We start from the raw sequence: 12848 nt of genomic DNA on the forward strand, positions 1-12848 counted from the left end.
GGTTCTGTTAGTCCCAACCTCTTCCCTGTACTCCTGCCTTAGGAGTGGAAGCTGCTTCCTGCAGTGGTTCTGTTTGTTCTCACCGTCTACCTACATCAGTGTAACCCATTCCCTATAGTAAAGTCTTTGTGTTGGAAAACCTAGTGTAGTTTCTGTTTTTCTGACTGGACCCTGACTGATACAAACTATTAGAAAAGTGGTACTCACTTTTCACTGGGGCACTAAACCAAAAGAAAGTAAATTTGGAAGTGCCGGAGGTCATTTTGAGAGGTCAGCCTGCCTAAGAGGAGAGCTGAGACAGAAGAGAGATCCCTGACACATTTAAGCATCTAGATCTAGCTGTGCATGAAGCCAAATCTATCCCCTGGACTTTTTAGTTATCTGGGCCAATAAATTTCTCCCTCCCTCCCCTTCCTTCCTTCCTTCCTTCCACTTAAGGCATATCGTGTTTCATTTCTGTTGTTTACAACCAAAAGAGTCCTGACTAATCCAAATCTCCTCGTCCTCCTGTGCAGCGTTGGTGGTATAGTGGTGAGCATAGCTGCCTTCCAAATCTCCTCATCCCCACCCCCAGACCAGATGCCCCACTCCACAGGCACTGAACAACCAAGGCCAACCACCTCCTGCTGAAAACTTTAATGAAATCAATAAGTTAATAAGTTAACAAAGTGAGGTACTTGCATATCCGAAAACCGGGTTGGTGGGGAACCTTGATCGTGGAAGCAGGAAGGGCTTCTTCCCAAGTCTCCTTTGGTCATAGGGTAATCCCATTCTCCTGCCCCCCTCCACAGCTCTGTCTCTCAGGGGGCGGAGGTGTGGCTCTCTGGGGACAGTGCAGTGCAGGTGAGGAGAGCCAGGATAGGCTCCATCCAGGGCATGATGGTCACATGCAGAGGGCACGTGGGGGCAGAGGCTGGGCACCATGGGGCTGAGCAAGATCCAACCCCAGCCCTGGCGCTGGTGCATGCAGGTCCCCAGTCATGAGATGCAGGCAGCTGGGCCTGAACCCCTTATTCCCTGGTGCCCCACAAAGGGTCACCATTGGTCCACTACCCATCACCCTCCTGCCACCTGCACTGGCTTTGCAGAAGAGGGACAAAGGGGTAGGGATACCAAAGAGGTGCTGGGGGCCTGGAGCAGATGGGGGCTTAGGCGGTATGGGGGCTGCCAACTGAAGTGAAAAGTGGAGTATGGAAGGAGGGGAAACAGTGCATGTGAGCGCCACATGCAGTTGGTGCCTGACAAATGGTACTCGCTAGATTCCTTATTATTCTCTCTGGGAGTGAGTTAGAGTAACTAGGAAGAGGGCAAACCTAGATGGAAGTGGGCCTGATAACCACCCTGCGGAAGGGCCTGTGGTCTTTCCAGTGCTGTCCAGGCCCCAGAGGCCTAGGCCTGAGTTGTGCTGTGGGGACGCTAAGGAGGGCCCTCGGGGGCAGGCAGAGGCAGCAGTTAGGGCTCCTGAACCTGTGCGGAGTAGATCTTCTTGAGAAAGGGGAGCTGGTAAAGTTCTGGAGAACTGGAGTCACGTCAGAGCTCCCTCTCCTGCTTGGACGTAGTTGGTAGGAGTGGACATTGCCCTGCAAGGCCAGTCCACTGGCCTCAGCTGCAGAGGCCCAGGAAAGGCTGAGTGGCTCTGTGCTCAAGTCACCAAGTGTGGGTGACTGTGTGTGTCAGCGCAAGTGTGAGAGACTTCCTGCATGTCTGGGGAAACTGTAGGGACATGTTTGTGTGACGGTGGGAGCATTGTCTACGGGAGGTTGGGGGGAGAACACAGAAACTTGTGTTGTCAGAGGTGTCTAGGGCCAGAGGGGAGTGAACATTGGCAGGAAGAGGGAGCCCCTGGGAGGGGACACCTGCAAATGGGAAGAAAGGCCCAGACACTGCCCTTTGGGAGGCAAGGGAGAAAGAGGCCCCATGCTGGGAGGTGAGCAGTTGATAAGCCAAAGAACAGGGATGGGGGTCATAGCCAAGCAGCCTGAGACCAGCTACTGCTGGGGGCCCATCTCCCAGTGGGGGAGGGGCAGAGGGACCCCATGGGGGTCCCCAAAGTTGCATATTTAACATAGTTTGCATATATGGTGCCCACCTGCCTTGCGGCAGGATCCTGTGCTTGTGGGTACCTGTATGGGCACCGTGGGCCCACCCCCAAGTGGGGCGGGGACTTGGCCGGAAGGCTTCCCTGCTCTGTCCAAAGGGCAGGCCAAAGACCTCACCTTGCATAGCTGGAAGCTGAGTCAGGGCCCAGGGCCCCAGCGCCCCGCTCCCACTCCCGGAGCAGTGCCCCTGCCCGGCGGGCCGTGTCGGGCCTTGATGGAACGGGCAGGGCACTGGGGGGCCCAGAGGCCGCGGGACAGCCGCCGCTGCTGCCCTCCGTACGGCCTGGCATCTCACGCTCCTGAGGTGGGGCGGGTCGCTGGCACCCACATCGCGTATCTCGCCCACCCAGGCAGCTCAATACTGCGTGTGGCCTCTCTCCCCACGAGGGAGCGAGTTCAAGTAAGAGGAGTCCGGAGGCCTCAGAGGGCGGTCCGAGTGCCAGGCCGAGGGGCTGGCCGTGTGCTACCCCGCCCCTGAGAAGCCCCTCAGTCCATGTTGGTGCTGACCGAGCGGGAGGTGCTGAGAGTCTGTGCGGAGACGGAGATGTCCTCGTGGTCCACAGGGCTATGGTAGTCGGAGGTGATGTCGGGGTCGAAGAGCGGCACTTGCACGGTGCCCAGGCTGGCCGAGGTGCCAGAGCGCAGGCAGCGCGAGTAGAAGCCCAACAGCAGGTCCAGCTTGTGCTCGATGGACTGCACCTGGGGGCGGGGCGCGGCTGGAAGCGGGGCCTGGCCGGGACTGGAGGCGGGACTTGGGGGCGGGACGCGGCTGGGAGGCGGGGCTTTCCCGGGGAGGGTCACATCTGGGAGACGCGGCTCCTCCGGGAGGGGGGTGCGACAGGAAAGGCGGAGCTTGGCCGGAGGGCGGAACGAAGCTGGGAACCTGGGGTTTATTCCCCGCCCCGCCCCCCACGAACGAAATTTAGTTGTGATTGGTTGGGATAGTCCGGGTGATCGACAGAGACAAGTGAGGAGGGGGTCAAATGAAGCAGGTGGGACTTCGACGGGCTTATCTGAGACGCTAGCAACCTAGGGCGGGGCTTGGCTGGAGAGGGTGGGTTTATCGGGGTCGTTTAGCAGGAGTGGGCGGGCCTCCTGGGAGGCGGGGCTTATCTGTGGGGCGGGGTCGGTCGGGCAGGGGATGCCTGCCCCGCGGGTGCTCTGGGTGCTCTGAAAAACGCACCCTCCCCTTGGGCTTGACCCGGGGGCCTTCCAGAGCTTCTCGGTCGACGACTAGCTCCACCACACCAGCGAAACTCCCTCCGACACTCACCTGCTTCTCCACCTTGACCACGCGTCCCATCATACTGATTTCATCCACCGCCTCCGTGTCGGAGGGCCCTTTGTCGCCCTTCTCCCGGGACTTCCGGTCCCCGGGGCTCCGGCCGACAATCTGGTCCACCCTGTGGGGAAAGGGAACTGTCAAAGGGCCCAGGCACTCGCCACAACTCTCTCCTACAAGAATTTGAGTTTGCCTGCTGAAAGGGGAGAGAGACATCCTGCAAGGTGGGAGCAGGCAATCTGAGGGAGGGGCCAGTTTGATCTGCCAAATGGAGGCCGAGTTAAACGGAGGTACCCGGCCGCTGCTTTGAGGGTTTTCCAAACAGGAGAGCAAAGGCACCACACGCAAGCATGACAAGTAAAACAGCTGCCTGATGGGAGGACAGGCAGGCAACGGTGGACTGGGTAGAGGGAGAGACAAAAGTGGGAATGTGAGTTATAAGGAGGACAAGGCTGGAACTGGATGCACGTTATTTTTCTACTCCTCTATATAGCAAAATTCTTGAAAGCGTTATCTCTACCCTCTATCTTCAGTTTCTCTCCTCCCTTCCTCTCCAAAACCTCCCCAATCAGGCTTTCATTCCCACCATTTCACCAAAACTACTGTTGTCAAGTTCCCAAACGACCTCCACGTTGTTAAATTTGATTCTCATTATACTTGACCTGTTAGCAGTGCTCAGCACATCTGATCACCCCTTCTTCCTGCATGTTCTTCATCTGGACTCCCAAACATCAGCCTCGCCCAGTTCTCCTCCTACCTCACTCACTGCTCCTTCTCAGTCTCCTTTGCTGGTTCCTCCTTTATCTCCACAATCTCTAAACATTGCAGGACCCAAGGCTCATTCCTGGGACTTCTTTATTTCTATTTACTCTCACTCGCTAACTGATGTCTTCAGTTCCAGATTTGTAATTCCTCTATACACTGTTGACACCAAATCTGCATCTCCAGCCTACACCTCTCCTCCCAACTCCACACTCCGCTGCCAGATCAACACTGCATTTAGATGTCTGACGGACATCACAAACCCAACACGTCCCAACGCTCCTGAGCAAAACTTGCTCCACTCGGGCTTCCCTGGTGGCGCAGTGGTTGAGAGTCCGCCTGCTGATGCAGGGGACACGGGTTCATGCCCCGGTCTGGGAGGATCCCACATGCCGCGGAGCGGCTGGGCCCGTGAGCCATGGCTGTTGAGTCTGCGCGCGTCCGGAGCCTGTGCTCCGCAACGGGAGAGGCCACAACAGTGAGAGGCCCGCGTACCGCAAAAAAAAAAAAAAAAAACTTGCTCCACTCATTGACCTCCCGCATGCCAATAAACAGCAACTTTTTTCCTCTTGCTCAAGCCAAAACCTTAGCTTTATCCTTGATTCTCTCCCTCTCTCTCTCTTTCTCTTACACCCCTTCCAAAAACCCTGTCAGCTCTACCTTCAAAATATATCGAGAATATGACCATTTCTCCCCACCTCAACTGCTGCCACCTGGTCCAAGTCCCCAGCATCTCTTGCCTGGATGTCTGAAGTAGCTCCCTCACTGGTCTCCCTGCTTCCATCCTAGCCCCTTATAGGCCATTCTCAACACAGCATCCAGGGTGATCCTTTTAAAATATACCTCAGATTTCATCAGTCCTTTGCTCAAGGCCCTCCAATGCTTGCATCTTACTCTAATGAACGCCAACATCTTTGCAGTGGCCTACAGGGCTTTATATAGTCTAAGTGCCATTAGCTTTCTAACCTCATCTCCTGCTTCCCTCATGCCAGGACAGGCGCACTGGCCTGCTTGCTGTTCCTAAATCATCACCCCAGGCACCTGCCCATCTCAAACCCTTTGCACCTGCTGTTCCCTCTGGAAACTATTTAAACAACAACCATGGGACTGTTTGCCTCACCTTCAATTTTTTTTTTCTCAAATGTCACCTTCTCGCCTATTTAAAAATCACAAATCCCAACACCCTAACCCTTGTTTTTCTCCTTAGCCTTTATCATCATCTGACATATTCTAGTTTCACTTACTATCATCTGTTCTCCTTCAGCTGGCATGAAAGCTCCACGAGGGAGGGGCCATTTGCTTTCTACCGTATCCCCACTGTCTGGTAAGTAACAAATAAATACCCAATAACTATTTCTTGAGAGAACAAATGAATGGGCAGTGAGAATGCAAGCCACAAGAGGAAAAGGGCGAGTTGTAGGTGATTGGGGTCTTGACGTGAGAATCTACCTATACGCTGGGTGGAGAGAAGAGGTGCTGGAGGGTTCCAGAAGCAAGAGGTGAGCAGCGTTGAGGACAATTTGCCTATTCCCTTAGGAGATGGGAAGTCACTGATTATCTTAAGCCTGTTACTTCAGGACGAGAAAACAGTCATCTAAAGACGTTCCCGAGGCAAGCAGGTCAGTAGGTTCGCAGGGAGGACCTGCGGCTTGGCGTTTCTTCAGGTTCAACAACAGGTGCGGTCTCTGGCTGCAGAGCGCTGCAGGCCAGAAACTCCAGCTCCCGCAGAGGGCCCTAGGGGGCGCTCGGGGCTCCGTTCGGGAGCCGGCAGAGAGGCTCCAGCGGACCTCGTGCGGGGGTTGGTGCCGCGGCCGCCCTGCCCCCCTCCCCCTTCGGAGGTCGGCTCACCCACCGGCCCTGCAGACTCTTGATCCGGCCCAGCATGTCCAGGTGCCCTGCTGAGTACTGCTCGATGACGTCCTTCACGTCGTATGGTCGTAGCGTCTCCTTGAATTTCCTTTTGGCTACCAGGAACTTCAGGATCCTGTCGGGGGAGGGGGTCTCAGAGGACAGGGATTCTTTTCCAGCCCCCACTCCGTCCTTTGCTACTTTGTCCAGCACGAGGGCAGCTCCTGCTTGGGCCACCGCAAACAGCCACTGCTGGGTGTCCAGCCTGCCTACATACCCGCCACGCTCCTGCCCCGGCCCCCTAAGTTTGTTTGGTATTCTTTAATGTGCCTGTATCTTCAGTCAGCTGGGAGGGCAGGGACTGGGCCTGGTTTCTCTCTGCTGGGCGGAACACAAGGTAGGCATCTGTGAACACTGTTGCTGATGACAGTTTAGGGAAAGACATTTTCGCATATGCCTGTTAGCACTGCTGTGCTGGACCCTGGGCACCCAAAAGGGCATCAGATCCAATCCCTGGCCTCAGGAACACTGGTCTGGGGTGGGAGACGGAGAGGACACAGACAATTTTGGGGTGACAAGGGTCATGTCAAGGAATGGAGAAAGAAGACTGGGGACCATGAGAAGGGAGAGCTCGGGTGGGGAGGTCAGGGGACAAGTCTTAAGAGTGATACTTTGCAGTCCCAGGGCAAGAGGTGGGGAATGAAGGGAGGCTTTCTGGACACAGACAGGCAAGGAGATGTGTGAGTGAGAGTCAGTTCAGAGTAGCTGGAACAGGATGTGAAGGAAGAGGGTTAATCCCTGGGAGGCAGGGGAGGTGTGTGTATGTGTGGTGGGGCTGAGGGGGGTACTCTGAAGAGCTCTGAATCCCCGGCAGCGACTGGGCCCTGGGAGGTCGGGGCAGTGGGGACGGCCGTGTGGCTTCCTCTGCTTCAGCATGACCATCCTCTGCAGGCCTGTGTGGAGGATGCCCCGGACGGGCAGAGTCCCGGGTGGGAAGACCCACTGCAAGGGAAGAGCTGGGAGAGGGCAGTGGGGTGGAGACACAGGACAGCCCTGAGCAGTGCAGGAGAGAGGACCGAAAGGCTTCTGAGTCTGAGTCCAGCATGACTCCCATGGCTTGGGCACCGGGTGGATGGCGGTGGCACTGCCTGACATGGGGACATGGGAGGAGGAACAGGATTGGGGCGTGCTGCGTGTGAGGCGTCAAGGAGAGCTGACCTGAGCCAGGGGGCAGCTCGGGCATTGTGTTCCAGAAGCTGGGCACTCGGAGGGGAGAGACAGGATGTGTAAAAAGCGGGTGGGGAGAGGCCTCAGACTCTCTGGGAGGAGGGTGCCCAGCTGACTCTGATTTAAAAGGGTTAGGCAGGTGCATGAGGCAGGGAGGAGAGGGGGTAAGTCTAGAAGGCCTAGGGGTGAAGCTGGAGCGGCAGTGTGGACACAGAGACTAGGCCAGAACTCCATTCCAAGGAGCGTGGGGCCAGATCCCTGGCTGGATGGCTAAAGGGCTCAGGAGACTCTGGCCCCCCCTGAATTGTTGAGGGAGACAGCCAGTAAAGCCAGTAGGGCAGGGGCCTTCAAACTTTTTGACCAAGACCCACCATAAGAAATACAGTTTACAGAAGCTAGTATACACACACACACGCACACACACACATACACACACACGCACACACACAACTGAAACAGAAGTTTCATCAACATTTTTATTCTTACTATGAGGGATGCACTCTGATACTTTCTATTCTTTTTTTTTTAATGTTGACCATGGCCCACTAAATTGATTTCACTAAGTTGATTTCAAAGTGTTGTGACCTGTGGTTTGAAAAATACTGCTCTGGAGGAAGTCTTGGGGAAGACAGACAGGCAGAGGTCAAGACACCCAAGGAGAGACAGTAAGTCTGAGTCACAGAGGCAAGAGGAGGATGAGACTGAGACACAGAGATGGAGCAAAACTGCCTGTAAGACAGAGACCCAGGGAGAAACAGGCAGATGCCGATACCAGCTAGGGAGAGAGAAATAAAGAGAAGAGAGCCTGACATAAAGTAAGAGAGAGGAAGGGGAGAGAAGCAGAGAGGACACCGCAGGTGTGAGCAGAGGGACCATGATGGGCAGCGGTGCCCACCGCCCCACCCGGCCAGCCCTCCAGACACGATGAGTCTGCGCAAACCCTGCTGGGAGCCATATGCCGTCTCTCCACCCCACCCGCCTTCCACTGAGGGGACCAGGCAGGCGGCAGCTGGCGTGCTGGATGCTAGGCCAGGCCTGGCCATGAGGGCGGGCCCCAGACGGGGAGCAGCAGTGGGTGGCCCACCTCCAGCTTCAGTCTCACCTGACAGAGCGGATGACCGTCTTCACGGCAGGCATGACATCGTCCACTGTGAGTTCACACTGGTAGCTCTTCTCCTCTGCCACTTCCTCTGAGGGGCCCTCTGAAAAGTCGGGGGCAGGGGGACAGGTGGTGGCAGCAGAAGGGGCCATTCCCAACCCCTACCACCACCCTTAGAGGTACGGAGAGGGAGACAGAGCCTCAGGAAGGGCCCAGAACCTTCCTGGGGGCACACTGCAGACCAGGTTCCTGCCCCCCTGGCTGTCCTGCCCAGAGTGAAAACCTCAGTTTGCCGCATGCCCGTCTGCCCTGTGTAAACATCTGCCTGCTGGCTGGCGCGCAGGAACTGCTTTAGGGCACATCTGGTCTGGCCTGGGGTAAACTGCACACAGCCCTAGAGGAAGTCCCACCCGTCCCACCACGCAGGCCAGTGAGCGCCAAAGACGAGGGGCTTGAGGCCTCCGCACATAACTGCGCACACAGCCTCATCCTTCAGCCAGGAGCACATCAAGGGACTGGGTCCCACCCCCCAGCTCTGCTACTGACGAAGCCTCTGAACCAAGTCATTCTCCCTCCCGCCCCCATGAGAGAAACAGCTTCTCCGAGGCTGGTGCCCTGCGCTGCACAGACAGGTAATGCTATCCTGGCCTCACAGGGGCAGGAGGGGCAGGAGGCCAGGCAGCTTCTTGGCAGGGAAGAGGAGGCCCCGGGCACCAGCCATGCCCAGACTTCCAGCACCTCCCAAAGACTGGTTTGTGGGGTTCTGTAACTTTCCAGGAAAGGGCTGTCTGAGTGGTCAGCCAGCAGCATGTTGGGGGCTGATACAGCACGGACAGAGGCACCATGGCTGGGTCCCCTCCCTCCGAGGTTCCCATCCCCAACCTCCATCCTTGTCTACCCCCCCAACTCCTTTTCCCACCCAGGGCCCTGAAGCAGGTCAAAGCTGGGAGAAGTCTTCCAGGGGACTTGGTCCAAGCCTCTTGTTTTCCAGAAGAAGACACCGAGGCACAGAAAGGGGCAGTATCCTACCTAGGTCACAGTGCAAGTCAGGAGCAGAGCTCGAACTCAAAACAGTGACCTCTCTAACCAGTTAAAAGCAACCCCACCAGGTTCACAGCCTCACATCCCCAGGCTGGGCTGGCAAAGAGGGCCAGGGTGGGGAGTGTGGGCCATGGAGCTGGACAGACGTGGCTGGGGATACCAGCTCTACCACTCACTAGCTGAGAGAGCTCAGTCTCCACATCCATAAAATGGGGATAGAGACAGACCCTACTTCCCAGGGTTGTTGAGAGAAGTAAACGAGATAATCCACCCCCCAACAGTCAGGGCTCAGTTCAGCAAGGATGGCTTCCTGCTCCTTCCAGAGCATGTTTGTAATACTTCTAGCTTTTGTTGGGCACTTACTATATTCCAGAACTCTTCTGCTCACCTACTGTGGATAATCTCATTTAATCCTCACAACAATCCTATGAAGTAGATATGCTTCTTGTCCCCATTTTATAGATGTGGAAAATGAGGCCCAGGGAGATTAGGTTACCTGCCCAACATAAGTGACAAAGCCAGGATTCAAACCCAGGCAGCCTGGCTCTAAAGTCTGTGCTCCTAACCACTACCAAATGCCACCTCTGCATTCTCCTCTGATTCTCAAACTGTCTGGAGCATCAGCAAAGCAGGTATGATGATGCCCATTTTACAGACCAGAAGACTGGTGCCCAAAGATAGTCAACCTGCTGCAAAGCTGGGGCTAGAACCAAGTTATTCCCACCCCCAGCCCAGACTCTGTGTCCGCCCTGCCACCCTCAGCAGGTCCTGGCCCCAGACCCGCAGGGGCTCACCCTCAGCGGAGGCACGGGGTTTGAGTCTCAGGGAGGCCCGGAAGCGGGTGCGGTCGTTGAAGCTCCAGCTCTTCTGCACCTTGGTGGGGCTGCTGGCCTCCCCCTCCTGCTCACTGCTCGGGGAAGTGGGCATCGGTGGAGGTGCTAGGTGCTGCTTGGAAGGGCCTGTCCGTCGCTGGGAGCTGCCCATGCGGATGCGGTCTTTGATACCCATCCGCCTGCTGGCACAGCAGGTCGGGTGGGGGAGAGAGCCAAGTTAGCCGGAGCTGGGGGCCAGTGCGAGTGGGGACACTGCTGACTTAGGGCTTGGGGGCAGCTACTGGGGCTGATTCTCCACCAAGGGGAGACTTCCTGGGATGGGACAAGGGTGTGGTGAGGGAGGCCCTGACTCCTATGAGAAGCTGATCCAGGGTCAGTCTGAACAGCTCCCCTCCCCACTCCGACCTCCCACCCCTTGTTGCCCAGACAGATAAGGGGTGCACAGGAGACAGATGTCAGAGTGGAAAGAGTGACAGAAACCCAAGAAGGGAGTCAGAGACAGACAGGGGGACTGGGGAGCTGGGCCTGGCCCAGGCAGGTGGGTGGGTGGAGGTGGTGACCCCTCTGGGGACAGACAGGCTGCTGAGGGATGGAGAAGCTCACCTGGCCACGCACACTGAGTTAGGCCCCCAGCTCCTCCCTGTACACAGGGGCGGGCTGCGTGGAGTTGAGGGCATGTGCATGTGTAGGGTGTGTGCTTGCATGCACACAGGTGCCAGTGTGTATACCTACGTCGGCATGTGTATACACGTGTCAATTTATATTTTCCTCCTTTGCCCACCGCTGGAGCTATCTGACCCCACACTGGTCAGGTCAGGGCTTTAGGACATGGTACAGTTGTACAGGCAGTGCACTGCAAAATTCCAAAGTCTCCATCACTCAGACTTCAGTGAGAATGGTGCCCCTGGAGGTGTGCAGTGCACTGGCCTGCTGGGGCTCTTGGCCCAGCATGGGCCCACAAGTATGCCCAGGCCATGCCTGGTGCCCCTCCTCCCAGTAAAGGTCTATAACCTGTTCTTCTGTGGTCTCCCCTGCCTGAGCTCTGCCCACCCAGACTGACGTCCTGCTTATGTGACCCCCCCCCAGCCTCCTGAGTCTGCAGTTCAACAGCATCTACATCTCCGTGTACGTGTGAACATACGTGTGTATCTGTGTGTGTACTCAGACTTCCCTTCCCGCACCCGAACTCCTCACCCATTCCCCAAATCTTGGAGGAAGACAGGTGAGGGGAGGCCTCAGGTTCCCCGCGACAGGCCCTGCTTAACCAATATCTGGTAGAGTAACTCTGTGTCCAAGAGGTTCAAGGACCATGTTGTCGCTGTCTGAATAGGACCTATGCAAACATCCCCATCCCATGGCCTGTGGTGTCACCACTGCCTCCCTGCTGTGGCTTGCCACTTGAAGGGCCCCCTTCAGACACGTCTGGGGCCCTTCCACCCCAGACGTCCAGGGCCCTGGCTCAGGAGAGCACCAGCCAGTCTGGGAGGAATTCTCAGATGGGCCCGGGGCTGGGGGAGGACACTGTGTCACCTGGTCTCTGGGACTTTCAGATCCAGGGTTGAGGAGAGGACAGACTCTGGTTTCAGGGCAGAGTGGGAGCTATGGTCCTCCATGCCCAGGGCATGGGGGACAGAGTATAGAGCCGAGGTGCTGAGGTGAGGGAGACCTCGAAACCAGGGGCACCTTCAGCAGGTGCCTTCAGGAAGGCAACTGGGATGTAGGGCCATCCTTGGGGGTAGGAACCTCTGCCCGGAGGGGAGAGGTTACAGGTCAAGGATGCGAGCCCTGACGATATGAGGACAGGGCGGCCCCTGCAATCCAGCATGCTGTTTGCTGGCCCAGGACCCCCTCAGCACATCCCAAAGATTCCAACCAAAGTTTGAGGTTGGCTCTCCCAAACTTTCCTCCGCCGAGCTGTTACTTCAGGCTCTCTTCATGCTGGCAAGCACCCCCCAACCCCGTCCGTGCAGCCCCTCCTTCTGTCCTCCACTCTTCCAAGGGGCAGAGGAAGAGAGGGGGGCGGAGAAGGCCCTGACACTCAGCCAAGGTCCCAGAACTCTGGACCTCTGTGGCCGGCACATCACTCCAATGGTGTTCTGGGGGAAGGGGGTGAGCTCCCTGTCACGAGAAGTGTGCAAGACTGAGTTTGCACTCAGCAGGATGGATAAAGGAAGGGGGTGGGGGCTTGCCCTAGAGGTCTTGAAAGGTCCCTCTCCAGCTCTGATTCTGTGATGGTTGAAGGAGCTTCCAGCGTGGTTTGTGGGTTCTGTAACCTTCCAGCCAGCCAGAGACCCTGGACTCCTCTTCAAGGTAACAAGGCACTGTTTTCCCAGGGGCGGCCCTGGATTCCAGCTCCTTGGGCAGCGCCCAGAAAACGGCTCATGTCAGCCTCTTTGAAGCCTAAAAGCTCAAAGAAAATGGAAAGAAACCTGGCACACAGTGGACATCGAAAGAGCTCCTTCCCTCCCTGGCTCCTCAGAACACACAAGGTCCACTCTGACTGCCTGAGCCTTTTCAGCTCTCAGCTACTTCAGGTGGCGGGCTCCAGTGTTACCACCCCTATTTTACAGATATGGAAGGGGGTGACTCGGCTTCCAGGTCATAGAGCTCCTCTGGATGGAACGAGGCCTGGAACCCAGTTTTCTGTGACCGCAGCC

General features: G+C 56.7%; 1 protein-coding gene across 1 annotated transcript in view; it reads right to left on the reverse strand.

The window, feature by feature from the left end:
• Positions 1–621: 621 nt before the first annotated feature.
• Positions 622–12848, reverse strand: part of KCNQ4 (potassium voltage-gated channel subfamily Q member 4) — a 56055-nt gene continuing 43828 nt past the window's right edge. Inside the window, exons 10-14 of the mRNA XM_027108941.1 lie at positions 10153–10373; positions 8321–8420; positions 5996–6127; positions 3373–3502; positions 622–2798 (exon numbers count right to left, since the gene is read on the reverse strand). Coding sequence (XP_026964742.1) covers positions 2586–2798; positions 3373–3502; positions 5996–6127; positions 8321–8420; positions 10153–10373 — 796 coding nt within the window. The 3' untranslated portion in view covers positions 622–2585. The remainder of the gene's footprint in view (positions 2799–3372; positions 3503–5995; positions 6128–8320; positions 8421–10152; positions 10374–12848) is intronic.

The sequence above is a fragment of the Aethalodelphis obliquidens genome, unplaced genomic scaffold (assembly GCF_003676395.1).
Source record: "Aethalodelphis obliquidens isolate GAN/ISIS:26980383/991018 unplaced genomic scaffold, ASM367639v1 scaffold9, whole genome shotgun sequence".
Taxonomy (NCBI): domain Eukaryota; kingdom Metazoa; phylum Chordata; class Mammalia; order Artiodactyla; family Delphinidae; genus Aethalodelphis; species Aethalodelphis obliquidens.